At 45.2% G+C, this 14,712-nt stretch overlaps 1 protein-coding gene across 1 annotated transcript in view; it reads right to left on the bottom strand.

Moving 5' to 3' along the window:
- TMEM116 (transmembrane protein 116) overlaps positions 1-14,712 on the bottom strand; it is an 85,329-nt gene that overhangs the window by 15,818 nt on the left and 54,799 nt on the right. The window contains 2 exon segments of the mRNA XM_015413247.1: positions 2,634-2,717; positions 4,835-4,884. Coding sequence (XP_015268733.1) covers positions 2,634-2,717; positions 4,835-4,884 — 134 coding nt within the window.

Here is a 14,712-nt window from a genome sequence, read left to right as displayed (position 1 = left end):
AAACAGTGGGAGCTTATGCTCCTTTTAAACATAACCGGGCTAATGTAGCCACGCCTATTTACAATTAACAACCAATGAGATTGCTAGAATAAAGACCAATGGGAGTCTTTCCCTCCTAGGGAATGGTATCGTTCTGATTGGTCGCTGTTACGAAGCGACCAATAGGAAGTTCGCTCAGAGGAGCCCTGGTCTGGCTCGAAGCTTAACAGGGGAGTCCTATGAGGTGATTCATGTAATCATTTCAATACATTACAGATATGGTCGGTATAACAAAGTCCCTTTCCTTGTATAGTTCCGCAGGGCCTGCAAGACGGAGCTCTTCCGCCAGGCTTTCGATTAGGAGCCGCCACTGCCACCACGACCAACGAACCCGGCTGATAACTGGGAACGGAGCGGCCCTAGGACGATCGCACTTCAGTGCCACGACGGATCGGTACCGTTGTACTGGGATGGAGGCAACATCTATTCGATACCATCTTGTTTAAATTTAAGAGTAACAGCACTGAGCGCTTTATGTAATGTTTGGTTATTTATTCTGTTTTATCCAGTTTTAATTGGTTTTACGTATTGGCACTCGGTGCCCCATTTGTTAGCTGACCTGAGCCCATTCGTGGGGAGGGCGGGGTAAGAAATTTAAATAAACGAATAAATAAATAATCCCATGAAAGGCAATGTGTTTGCCTTTTAAAACTTGAGAGATTCAGTCCACCATATCAGACTGTCAGTTGCAAACAGGCTCACGTAAGAAACCCCTTTCCTCTCCACTATTCCCTAAACACTGTATTAATGACAGAATAATACAATGTCTACTAACTGACGCAAATCTGGACATTACAGCTCTAGTTGCTAAGTTCTTGGCTGAAGCGGTTAAAGATAGACACAAGCTCTCTGTATGAAGAAGAAGAAGAGATTGGATTTATGCCCCGTCCTTCACTACCCAAAGGTGTCTCAGAGTGGCTTACAAACTCCTTCCCCTTCCCCTCCCCACAACTGATACCCTGCGAGGTAGGCGGGGCTGAGAGAGCTCTGACAGAAATGGCTCTTTTTCAAGAACAGTTCTGATGGAACTATGGCTTGCCCAAGGTCATCCAGTGGGTGCAAGTGGAGGAGTGGGGAATCAAACCCGGTTCTCCCAGATTAGAGTCCGCGCACTTAACCACTGCACCAAACAGCCTTATTTTGTTGTCTCTGTAATGCCTTCTTGCTCATGTTTTATGCTGTCACGTATTTTCTCAATATGCCTGTAATGTACTGCCGCCATTACCACGTGTAATGCATTCAGCCGGACATGCCCAGACTTGCCCGGGCTGGCCAGGCAATATTTCTCCATAGCTTCAGTCGTAAGACAAAGGATCCGAAGGATCCTAGCCGGCCCAATCAAAGGGCCAGCTTCCTAGCCGGGAGACCAATGGTTGCCCGGTTACTGTAAATAGCCTATTGGGAGTAGGGGGTGTGTTTAGGTGTGCTTGGTGGCGGGTTTTCTGAACGCATATAAACCGGCCTGCGAGCTGGTTTCCTTTGTCTTGTTCTTCACTAAATAAAGTACTCTTGCTGAAATCACTCTTCGTTCTGAGTACTTTTCAATGCCATTAAAGGTATTTGACGTTTGACGTTTGGTGGTGGAAAGTGCCGTTAAGTCACAGTTGACTGATGGCAACTCTGTAGAGTTTTCAAGGCAAGAGACGTTCAGAGGTGGTTGGCCATTGCCTGCCTCTGCATAGCGGCCCTGGACTTCCTTGTTGGTCTCCCATCCAAGTTTTAAGCAGGGCTGATTCTGCTTAGCTTCCAAGATCTGACAAGACTGAGGTAACCTGGGCTTCCCAGGTCAGATGTGCTGTTTGATCTGGTGCCGCGACAGTTCAGCATCTGCACGATCACACAGTCAACATCTGCCTCCCGTCCCCAGCCGTTGGCTTCCGGCTCAAAACCGCTTTAACCCGGAGTATTTTGTTACCAGGTCCCAAAGTGGTGTTTTCTCAGCTCTCCCGTATAAAGCCGCATTTCCCCCCCGTGTGATCGCTCCTCCAGGCTACGTCCGGTTTAAACCCCCTCCCCGCTTGAAAGCTGCCCGAGGCTTCCGCTTTTCGCCCGCCACTTTTTGATGCGTTGGTGGTGCGCGCATAGGCGGAGTTCCGCTACCGTGTTTAGTAAACCGACATTTAAACGGTCACTTGTTTTAGAGTTTAGATGAGTTCGGGATCTCGCGGAGGCCATTTTCGGGTCAAACGTTTAAAGGGAAGTCTTTTGTTGGATGGGTTGGATTGATTCGCCTTGGTGGTTCTGCGCGTGCGCCATGGTAGTTTTGCCCCCCCATTCTACGGATGAGCGTCTATGCGCATGCGCAAACTGAGAAAAAAATTTAAAAACCCACTGACACACGTTCCTGCACGTCGGTAGTGTAGACGCCATGGAGCAACGTGAGGCGGGATAAGGGAGGTAAGTGTGATTGCGATTATCCAGATCAAATATAATCAGGTCAGAACCGGAGCAGTTTAACCCGCTCTCAGCACGCCGTCTGACCGCACCCATACAGATATATAAAGACTTCTCGTCTCATGTTCAAAGACAGTGAGCAGCAAAAGTGGCCAGCACGAGTAGAATTTACCCACTGAAACGTGGTACAATAGACTTACTTGTGTTTTACGGTGAAGTTCTTATAACATTCATAGTGGTTGCCGACACCAAACACAGGAGTCATTAAGAGGAAAGGGATTACGCTAGGAGGAATAACATACAGCACCCCAGTTAAAACAGAAGTCCCCATTTTTAGCTCTTTAACGTGAAAAAGAAACAGTACTGTCAGACGTGAAACAATTCACCAGGACGTATGGCTGCACTGCACCATCTCAGACCACCAGAATAGTCCATTCTCCCGGGCAGTGACCCTCCAAAGTCTCAGTCAAAGGGCTTCTCCAGATGTGTTTTTCCCCCTCAACTGGGGATGTTTGGGATTGAACTTGGAGGTCTTCTGCATGGAACCTATGCATTTTACCACTGAGCTACGACTTCTCCCGCACAGCAAATGACACACAAGCACACACAGTTTAAAAACAACTTGTTTTTCCAGTCAAGCTGGGCCCTCAGGGCTTATATAGGCCTTTTGCTCTTTTTGTGTCACCCCACAATTCTAGAACAGGGGGCTGCAATACCGCCTCCGGCCAGCTGTACAGCAGGCACTCTAAGCATCGCCAAAAGCAGGTCTGCCACAGTGTTGTAGAAGAGTAAAATCAACAACACAAGAATCGCCAGTATTAAAAACAAGTATGTTTTGTAACGGTGATCAGGCTAAAAGCAGACCATAAAAACAGCTTTAAAAGATTAAACCCCTCAATTAAAGATGTGGGTAAAATAAATGTTTTGGTTTGGCACCTAAAAAAGAGAAGAAGAGGAGATTGGATTTATACCCCACCCTTCACTACCCAAAGGAGTCTCAGAGTGGCTTACAAACTCCTTTCCCTTTCCCCTCCCCACAACAGACACCCCTGTGAGGTAGGTGGGGCTGAGAGAGCTCTGACAGAAACGGCTCTTTTTCAAGGACAGCTCTTGTCAGAACTACAGCTTGCCCAAGGTCATCCAGCAGGTGTGAGCGGAGGAGTGGGGAATCAAACCCGGTTCTCCCAGATTAGAGTCCGCGCACTTCACCACGACACCAAACTGGCTCTTTAAAAGAGCAAGGGAGGTGGGTAGTCAGGCAGACCTCAAGGGGGAAGGCATCACCTCCGGCAGCAGGGCCATGGAGAGCAGCGCTTGGGAGGACAACCCTAATGGGCAAGGCAGACAGTTCCGTATCCCCAGATTCCTACAAAGACTCCGCTACATTCCGGCCAGCCAGAACATTCACCCTGCAAGGCCCAGCATTCAGTCACGCTCTCAGCCTCTCCTCTCAAGGGAGGCCAGGAGCATCTTACAGACGAACCAGATTTGTGGCAGTGACTCATGAGAGCTCCTCCCCTGCCACAAATAATGTTGGTCTTGAAGGTGCTCCTGGGCTCTTGCTCTTTTCTCCTGCTGCAGACTAACACGGCTACCCGTCTGGGTCTACCTCGCAGGGTGGATGTGAAACGACGTGCGCTTGCCGCAGCCCGCAGAGAACAGCCACCCACCTGGGCAGCTCCCGTTCCTTTCACGTGGGTTTACGTGGGAGCCGTACCCAACCAAGTGTGTTCAGTGATTTTCACAGTAGATTTTAGTTTTAAATACACGCTGCCTTTGCCTTCAGTAAGCAAGCTTATCTTTTTGTAAAAACTGGCATTCTATTCCAGATTATTCCTGGATTTTTTGGGGGGGCTTTTGCCATCAAGTCACAGCCGACGTATGGCAACCCCACGGGGTTTCCAAGGCAAGCGACATTCAGAGGTGGTTATGCCGTCGCCTGCCTCTGCGTAGCAACCTTGGACTTCCTTGGGGGGTCTCCCATCTGAGTACTGACCAGGGCTGACCCTGCTCAGCTTCTGAGATCTGGAGAGACCGGGCTAGCCTGCTCCACCCAGGTCAGGGCATGTTCCACTTAAGGTAAAGGTTCCCTTGCTCGAAAGCCAGTTGAATCCGACTCTAGGGTTGCGGTGCTCATCTCCGTTTCAAAGCCGAAGAGCCAGCGCTGTCCGAAGACGTTTCCGTGGTCAGGTGGCCGACATGACTAAACACCAGGGTGCACGGAACGCTGTTCCCTTCCCACCGAAGTGGTACCTATTGATCTACTTGCAATTTCTTGCTTTCGAACTGCTAGGTTGGCAGGAGCTGGGGCCAGAGACGGGAGCTCACTCCGTGTCACGCGGCAACTCGAGTCTCGAACTGCTGAACTACCAACCTTCCACAGCCTGCATGTTCCACTTACCTAGATAAAATTATTGCTATCCGGCCAATGTGATTCATGTAGCTGAATATCTGTAACAGAGGAGAAAACAAACGAGGGTCTTTCCCAGCGATCTCTTACGCTCAAGATGGATAACCACCATTTTGACATGCAAAAATTAGGTTTTAATGTACTGAGTTAAGCCAGAAGGCACATATTATATTATTAATTATTATTATTTTCTTATCATTTATAGACCAGGTGGATTACAAGCATTATTGTAAAAAACCACCTTTCCAGTTAATCAGTGGGTGGATTACAAAATATAACATTTGAATCTAACAGCAAAGATTCCTAGCCCAAAAAAACCCACAACCCCAAACTTCAAACAAACATACCTGTTTAAGGCAACAAGATCATTAGCGTAGGGGAAAAAATTATCCCTAATAAAAGTCACCGGCTCAGTTGATCCATTACGCCATAGTTTTCCTTTCTCTACTTAGAGAGCCAGTGTGGTGTAGCAGTTAAAAGTGTTGGACTCACTAGGGTCTGGGAAATCCAGGTTCGAATCCCGACTCGTGCCATGGAAGCTGGCTGGGTGACCTTGGGCCAGTCACGCTCTCTCAGCCTAGCCTACCTCACAGGGTTGCTGTGCGGATAAAACAGAGGAGAATAACGTAATCTGTTTTGGGTCCCCATTGGGGTGAAAGGCAAGATATAAAATAAATAAATAGAACTAAAGCCGTCTCTGAATGGACAGGAGACTTAGGAATTAGAAAAAAGAGAAACTGAAAGATCATCAGACTTCGCTCTGCTCCTATTCTAGTCTGTGATTATTTCAACAAAACGGTGGTGCTAGCTATGATCGGTTTCAGTTTCCCTTCTATACGGGTTCAAAAATTTAACCCACACTGAACTGGAGAACACAGGCATGATCCAAACTAGGAGGAAGCCAGGGTGGTGTAATGGTTACAGAGCTGGACTAGCATCTGAGACACCCAGGTACGAATCCTTACTCTACCATGGAAGCCGGCTGGGCGACCTTGAGCCAGTCACCCTCTCAGCCTAAACTCCCTCACGGGAGGCCAGGAACACCTTACAGACGAACCAGATTTGCGGCAGTGACTCACGAAAGCTCCTCCCCTGCCACAAATTTTGTTTGTCTTGAAGGTGCTCCTGGACTCTGGCTCTTTTCTCCTGCTACGGACTAACACGGCTACCCGTCTGGATCTACCTCGCAGGGTGGATGTGAGCATAAAATGGTGAAGAGAGAATGTGGTAAGCCACTTTGAGTTCCCACTCACGGAGAAAAGTAGGCTATAATAGAAGCCAGTCAGGCAATAAATACACTATGCCTGCGTTCGTATTTTCTTTTTTTCTTTTTTTAAATAATTTTTATTAAGTATAATATTATCAAAGAACATATATAACAGCCATTTTTCTATTTTCCAATAATACAAATACTGCAACCGTAACGGTAACTTGTTTAAATACAGATCAAAGAGGTGTAAGAACAAGATGCACAATATCCCAGAATAATACAGGAGATCATATCTAAAATTGTATCTCCGTATGAAACATATCAAGCAAAGTGAAGCCAATTAGTGTATGCCGGATTAGCTGGAAGAAGTTCTCTGTCAGTCATATATTGTAAATAGCTGAACCAAGTACTTACAAATTTAGCGTGTGAAGTGGTGGATTTTTGAGTTTTATCAGCAACAGTTTGAGCAATACGTGCCATAATGAAATGCTCCCAAGTTTTTTCTCTCCATTGAGTGATAGTTGGCACATCCGGGGCCTTCCATTTGGAAGCTATAGATAATCTGGCCGTGGCCAATAGCGTTGATGTGAGATTGGATATTTCTGTCTGAGGCTGGGTGTCATCCATTAAGTGAAGCAGAAGTACCGTGGGGTCCATTGGCAGTCTTTGTGATGTGATCTGGAATATTTCGTTCACTACATCATCCCAGAAGGATTGAATCTTGGGGCATGACCACCAACAATGTAAAGAATCACTTTGTTCTCCACATCCTTTCCAGCAAAGAGGACTGTAATTTGAGTGCATGTGATGTAATCTTTTTGGCGATAGATACCATCTTGTGTGTGTTTTAAAAAATTGTAATCGGATGGCAAAAATACTTGATTTGCATGCCGTAGAGTCCCAAATGTTCAGCCACTGTGCATCTGTCAGATTTATCTGCAAGTCCTTATTCCATGCCTTCTTATTTGCTTCTCTGTGTGTCTTCTCTTCCTCCATAAGCGATTTATACAAGATGGAGAGTAGGCCCTTTTTTCGATCTGCAAAAATTATCAGTGTTCGCTCGAAACTTGTTTTTGGTCTTGAAAAGACTTTTTTATCTGACGCCCATTCAATCAAACTCCTCAGTTGGTAATATTTTAACCATGATATTGTTGTTTGTAGCTTTTCTTCGTAGTGAGTTTTCGGGAGGAGAGAACCTTTTGGAGCTAGATCAATTAACTTATAGAAGCCTCCTTTATTCCATTCAGCATACGCATTCGGTTCCATACCGGGTGGGAACCATGCTTGTTTGGTGAATACCGACAAAGGGGAAAGTTCAGGTGCCAGAGATGGCCGGTATCTGTCCCAGATTTTCAGCGTTGTCTCTAAAAAGATGTTTTGATGTATGGAATCTGGTCTATTCTTTTTATCCATCCAGATGATTTCTGGCAAGGAGAGTGGGAAGACGGTAGATTGCTCTATCTGAATCCATGCTATGTTCGTGTCATGTTGGAGCATCACTGGAACCTGCGAGAGAATTGCAGCTTTATGGTATAGATGTAGTGATGGCAGACCCAGCCCGCCCAGGTACGTAGGTTTAGCCAGATGACGATGACAGATTCGTGACTTCGGAGAGTTCCAAAGGAAGTTAGTAAGTGTACGTTGCCATATCACCAGAGTTTTCTCTTCTATCGAGATGGGGAGAGCCCGGAATAGAAACAGAAAGCATGGGAAGATGAAGCTTTGAATTAATTGAAGCCTGTCAGCGAGAGATAATTGTATTTCATTCCAGCCCTTCATTTTCTCTTTGATTTCTTTATATAGAGTATTGTAATTGCAATCCAAGAGAGAATTTAGATGTAGGGGTATTTGTACTCCCAGATGCTTCCAGCTTGTCGTTATCCACCTATATTTGTATCTCTTTTGTATGGCCTCTTTCGAGGCAGCGGAGAGTTTGATGGGATATATCTCTGATTTATTTTCGTTTAGGTGAAGGCCTGAGATGCTACCGAAGTCCTCGATGTCACTTTCAATCGCTGGGATGGATTTTTCCGGATCTTCAACGTAGAGGGTCATATCATCCGCATACATGGTGAGCTTGTGTTCCGATTTTCCGATTATGGGACCTCTGAAGGTTTGATTGTATCTAAGACGCTCTGCCAACGGCTCTATTGCTAGAGCAAAGATGAGAGGCGAAAGCGGGCAGCCTTGTCTTGTTCCTTTAGTGGGTGTAAAAAAGGCCGAATTGTTTCCATTGACTCTCACTCTGGATTTTGGGTGCTTGTATATGGCGTTCAGTGCTTGAAGAAAGTGTTTTCCGAATCCAATCCGTTTGAGGAGCAACATGAGGTAATTAATTTCAACGGAATCAAACGCTTTCTCAAAGTCCAGGGCCAGGATGATCGTATCTTTTTTGGACTTTTTGCCATTCAAAATTATATTCAGTGAGCGTCTGATGTTATCTGTTATTTGTCTTCCCGGGATGAAGCCCGTTTGGTCTGGATGTATTAGAGCTGTAATGACCGTCTTTAAGCGGTTAGCAAGTATCGTAGAAAATTTTTTTGCATCGTTATTAATAAGAGCTATTGGTCGGAAAGATGCGGGATCTGTTGGGTCTTTCCCTTTTTTGGGAATCACAACGATGGAGGATTCATACCATGAGGGTGGTAGATCTTTGCCTTGTAGTGCCGCGTTGCATATTTCCAGAAGGGGGTCCACAATTGTTGATTGGAGAGATTTATATAGTTCCGCTGGCAGCCCATCGATCCCTGGGGCTTTGTTCCCCTTTGCTTGCCGTATAGCTTTCACCACTTCCTCTTGTGTGATCGGATTGTCTAACATTTCTCTCTGTTCAGGAGATAAGGAGTTAAGAGATGGAACAGTGTTTAGGAAGTTTTCAATGTTTCCGGATAACGGGTGCGAAGATGTATAGAGTTTTTTGTAGAACACCGCGAAGGCATTCGCTATGTCCTTTGATGCAGTTAGAGGAGTTCCATTTTCTGCCTTTATGGAGCCAATAACTGAATTTTTCTTTTTGTCTTTTACCCTCCACGCCAGCAATTTCAAATTTTTAGCCGACTTCTGCCAAAATTTTTGTTTCAGAATTAGGAGATTCTTTTGTATGGTTTTAGTTTCTAAAGTTTCTAAAACCTTCCGTTCTGCTTGTAGTTTTGAATAAGTCGTCTTTCGGCCTGTCCTCTTATATTCGTTTTCCAAAGAGGTGATGTTAGACAGAGTTTTCAATTTCAATTTTTGTGTTTCCCTTTTCAGATATGTGGATTCTGAAATTATGACACCTCGTAGTACAGCTTTCAAAGCATCCCATTGAATCGCTGGATCGGTCTCCGTCCCCTTATGTATCTTCAGGAAATTTTCAACTTCCATATTTAAACGTGTTGTAATTGTGTCCCTCAATAAAATGGAGATGTCCATAGACCATTGTTTGTCTATTGTGTCGTCTTCTGTGTCTGAGATCAGGCAACTCAACCATGCATGATCCGTTAGATGTCTTGGACCTATATCTGTCGATTGGATATGTTGCTGTAAAGAAGTAGAAACTAGTATGTAGTCAATCCTCGTGTGAACTTTATGTGTTGCCGAATAAAAAGAGTAGTCCCGTTCTGTAGGGTGCTGTATTCTCCAGGCATCTATAAGTTTAAAGGATTTGAGAAGAGACATCAGTTTCGTAGGCTTCGTCCCTGTATGTAGCTTATCTTTGTAGTTTGACCTATCCAATACTGCATCAGCTACGTAATTAAGATCACCACCTATCACAGTGTGCCCTTCCTGGAAAGGTTCCAACTGAAGAAGAACTTCTTTCAAGAAATCTATTTGAGCTTCGTTTGGAGAATATATAGAAGCGAGAGTCCACAACTGTCCTTCAATGGATCCTTTAATAAAGATAAAACGACCTTCTGGGTCTAAATGTTGCTCCTTTAGTACAAAATTTACTTTTTTAGCAAGAAGAATGGCCACTCCCCTTGACTTCGTAGATCCTGGAGCCATATATTGTTGAGGAAATGTAGGTGATTTGACAATGGGATGATTGTTGGATCGAAGGTGAGTCTCTTGTAGAAAGAGTATTGCCGGATTGATTCTTCGTATGTGTTGCGCCACACGTTTCTTTTTGATCATGTTGTTCAGTCCGTTAATATTTGCGGAGCATATCTTAAGCGAAGACATTCTGTCTATGATGAAAATTCCAGAGAAAGTTAGAGCGTATGTAGCAGAATGACTGAAGACTAAAAGATGTGTGAGATCTGTGTAGCTGCTTTTGAATTATAAGTAGATCCTATGTATGATGTGTGAAAGCACAGTATGAATGAACTTAACGTTTCAAAGGTTTGTGTTACCAATATTGTACTTTTTTTCCCCTTATTTATCTGGGAAATTATGCAATAGTGCAATCAATACAGTCAATGAAGAAGCTAATTAATTTTATACTAAAAATTAATCAATTAACTCGAGTAGTAAAATTTCAGTCAAGAAGTGAATAAAATCTTTCCCCCCTCCCCCACCCCACCCGTACACAATTAATTATCCCAAATGCGACACACTTAAAACAGGTAAGTAACTATACTCCCCCCCCCAAAGGAAAAGAAAAAAAAAGAAAAAAACCACTTGGAAATGTGTATCAATTAATAAGCTATATACAATGTTCAATAAAAACTGAGTCAATCAAGATCAAACAAAAATAGATCGTTAATTTGATCCCCTACTCCTTTAGTGGGTATATATTATCAAATAGCACTTTAAATTAGAGTTTTAAACAAAATATGCTGCGCTGAGTCAAGGTCTAACGTTAACAGCGGAGCCGTCTGTTAGCTTACGGACTTAGACCCACCTACTGATCAGGAGGAAGTATACTTAGTTTGTTTCCCAGTGAAGCCCGTAAGAACCGCTAATTGCGTAAGAGTGTAGGCCTATTTATATAAGGGAAACCTTTCTTTACGAAGTTACGCAAACAGCGAATCTATACGTAAAAAGCTTAGCGCCAAAAAAGGGAAAACAAACCGTCCAGACCTGGAATAGTAAAAAAAAAGAAAAAAAAGAGAAAGAACCCCGCGAATCTACCGGGACTAGGCTCCTGTATTGATGACCACAGGAATCCCGTTCGATTTCTCCTTTCTTTTAACTTTTGTACTTGAGGCAAAACCTAAAGCCCCCTCCCCCCCCTCCCGAATAATGACGTTATCAACTTTTACAGACCATTTTAAGCAATAAACTATGTTTTCTGTCTAGCAAATGACTTTAGGAACCACATAGGCATAACTACGATATGATTCTACATTCCCCCCCCTCTCCGGTTCAGTAAAGTCGTCCTCTTCCCTTGGTGCCGATCCCGGAGCGCTCTCTGCGGAGTCTGATGATTCACGACGTTTACCGTTTCTTTCGTTCGTGTCTATCGGCTCCGATATCTTTAAAGTCTCTAGCAAGATTCTCCCCGATTCTTCATCCGTAGCTTGTAAAGAGGAGCCTCTATGCGAAACTTGAAGACCGCCCGACGCCATCCATCGGTAACGAATGTTCGACTGTTGAAGTCGTGTAGTGGTTTCTTTGAGAGCTTTCCGAATTTTTAAAGCATCTTGAGGGATATCGGGGAAAACATATATCTGAATGTCTCTGTAGAGCAAATAGCCTTTGTTCATTGCTTCTTTTAATATGCTTTGACGGGTTCTGCCATCTGTAAATTGAACGAGTATATCCCTCGGCCCTTTCCTCTTCGGGTTGTTTGGGGCTCCCAGGCGATAAGCCTTACGAATGTCCGGCCGGTCTTCCTCGCCAAGGTGAAAAACTTTAGCAAGCCAGTTCTCCATAAAGGGTATTAGGTCATTTTTCCCCTCCTCCCCCTCCGGGACCCCGCGGAATTTTAAGTTTGGCAGTCGCATTTGCGTTTCCAGTGTGATTATTCTTTCGTTATGATTAATTTCCCGCGCTTTTATTTCTTTCACTTCCTTTTTGAGGGAGGAGGATATAGTTAGAGCCTGTTCTGCCGTGTTGGCTGTTTTGGCGAGTGCTGCCTGAATATCAGTTAATTTTGCCGATAGCCTATTCTCCATGTTTTCTAAAAGAGTAGGTAGGTCTATCGGATCAGTTGACTTGCCGGGGGCCCGGGGCTGAGATTTAGCGGCCGCCATCTTGAGGGACAAGTCTGCCACAGTCTCGGTGTTCAGCTTGCTTTTTTTAGGTTTAAAAAAGTTTTTAGAGGTCGCCGTAGCAGACGTTTTGGCAACTATAGGTTTAGAAGCAATATTCTTACCCATTCCTTGAAAAATATTTGATCTTGTGGTCTGTGATGTGAGTTTTGAAGGGGGGAGAGACGGAGCCTTCAAATTAAGCGACCGCCATCATTCTCAGCGTCGCCACGCCCCCCCTGCGTTCGTATTTTCAAAGGGAGAAGGGCCAGATTTTGCTTCTTTGTCCTCGAGATCAAACCAAACACGACACGGGAAACCCAGGGTGAGATCTCCAGTGTGGTGCGCTTTTTGTTGAGAGCAGCCCTGAGAGGACCCAGCCAAGATAAAGGTGCTTTCTTGTTGTTGTTCAGTCGCACAGTCGAGTCCGACAATTCACGACCCCATGGACCACATCACACCAGGCCCTCCTGTCTTCCATCGTGCTCCAGAGTTTGCTCAATTTCACGTTCGTTGCCTCGATAACACTGTCCAACCATCTCATCCTTTGCCATCCTCTTCTTCTTGACCTTCAATTTTTCCCAGAATCAGGGTCTTCTCCAGTGAGTGTTCCCTTTTTATTTGGTGGGCAAAGTATTTGAGCTTCAGCTTCAGTCTCTGGTCTTCCAGGGAACGGTCAGAGTTGATTTCTTTTAGGACTGACTGATTTGATCCAAGGGACTCTGAAGAGTCTTCAGGCCAAGGGACTCTGAAGAGTCTTCTCCAGCTTTCACACACACTAAATAAAGTTTGTAAGCCGCTCTGAGACACCTTCGGGTAGTGAAGGGCGGGGTATAAATCCAATCTCCTCCTCCTCCTCCTCTTCTTCTTCTTCATGCATTTTCAATCCACTTTGCAACTGGATTTCACTGTGTGAAATGTCAAAACCCACCTGCAAACGGTCACTGAAGTGGATTGAAGTTGCATGACTTAGCATGTGCGAAAGTGTACAAGGACTGCAGCGACGCAGGAGAGAAGACCAACAGTAGAGGACAGAGGCCCCAGTCCTGACCACTGAAGTCCCCACCCACCCACCGTCCCCCTCTTTTTTTGGGATTTTGCCTTCATTTCCCTGCACTCTTTCACCCATATCTTCGGATCCTGAAGAGCTCAAAAATGTTTTAAAGATGCTGAATTCTATTAGTTGTTATAGATTTTCCAGGCTGTCTGGCCGTGGTCTTGGCATTGTAGGACCTGACGTTTCGCCAGGAGCTGTGACAGGTCCTACGATGCCAAGACCACATGGCCATACAGCCTGGAAAATCTGCAACAACGAATGAACTCCGGCCGTGAAAGCCTTCGACAAAACACATGCTGAATCCTAGTCTCCAAATCAGTTTTCCCATTGAAAGAATATAAACCGAGACTGAGGCGCTCCCCCTAAATCATACACGGCACATTCCCCCTACAAAACGGGGTGGGCATCTTGGAACAAAACGCCACACCGACCAATTAGCAAGGCTTCCAAGAGATTCCACTCTGCATTGCCTCTCTGCATTGTTGTCCAGAAGTTGGCATGCCCTGGGTGGCACGGATTGCCGACGACTGGGCTTGACAGTGGGAGGGGGGGTGGCACCACCATACAAAAGAAGATGGGCGTCTCCTACTGCAGGAAGAGACTGGGCGTTCCTCTCAGGACGGAGGAAGAACACTGTTTCAAAACGACTCTAGGGTTGCGGTGCTCATCTCTGTTTCAAAGCCGAAGAGCCAGCGCTGTTCGAAGACATTTCCGTGGTCATGTGGCCGGCATGACTACACACCAAGGCGCACGGAACGCTGTTCCCTTCCCACTACTTGCAATGTCTTGCTTTCGAACTGTACATGGGCACAAATTTGCCCTCAGTCAAATCATCACCAATGCTCCCTCTAAGCCCTGGAGTCTTGTGAGCAAAAATTCTACTTTCTGAGCTACTGGCATTAAAGTTGTGAGCGAGCGATTTGGCTGCTGCATCAATCAGTTTGCTCTGGAGACCTCCTTCCCGAGCTCAGAGAAAAATGTGTGAGCCGGAGGCTAGAAAACTGTGAGCTGGCTCACACTAACTCAGCTTAGAGGGAACACTGGTCCGCACCCTTGCTTGCACCAGAGGGCAGCTGAAATAGGCAGGAAGCACGGACAATTGCACTTTCTGCAAAACACAGCCTCACATTTCTAATCTGGCGGGTTTTTAAAGCAGCACGAAAATGTTCTTCTGTTCCAAATGGGAGCGGAAAAGATTGCTCTCGATCTGATTTGGCTATACAGTGTTATCAAACGGCCAAACCTGATTGGTCAAGTGGCACCATGATGTCACGTCACATCAGCTATATGATCCGTGATTGGCTCGATCACGCAACTGGCAAGGTCACCAAGGGAGGGTCTGAACCTCGGTCTCCCAGATCTTAGTCCAACCCTCTACCACTACACCACACTGACTCTCTAAACAAATAAATAAAATGGCATGAAGAAATAAAGTCTTCATTTTATTTATTTATTTATTTTATTAAATTAGATTTACTAGGCTACCTTT

This window comes from Gekko japonicus, unplaced genomic scaffold (assembly GCF_001447785.1).
Source record: "Gekko japonicus isolate JY-2015 unplaced genomic scaffold, Gekko_japonicus_V1.1 scaffold10, whole genome shotgun sequence".
Classification (NCBI taxonomy): domain Eukaryota; kingdom Metazoa; phylum Chordata; class Lepidosauria; order Squamata; family Gekkonidae; genus Gekko; species Gekko japonicus.
Note: the sequence above shows the minus strand (reverse complement) of the source record. Positions and strands in the feature narration are given on the sequence as shown.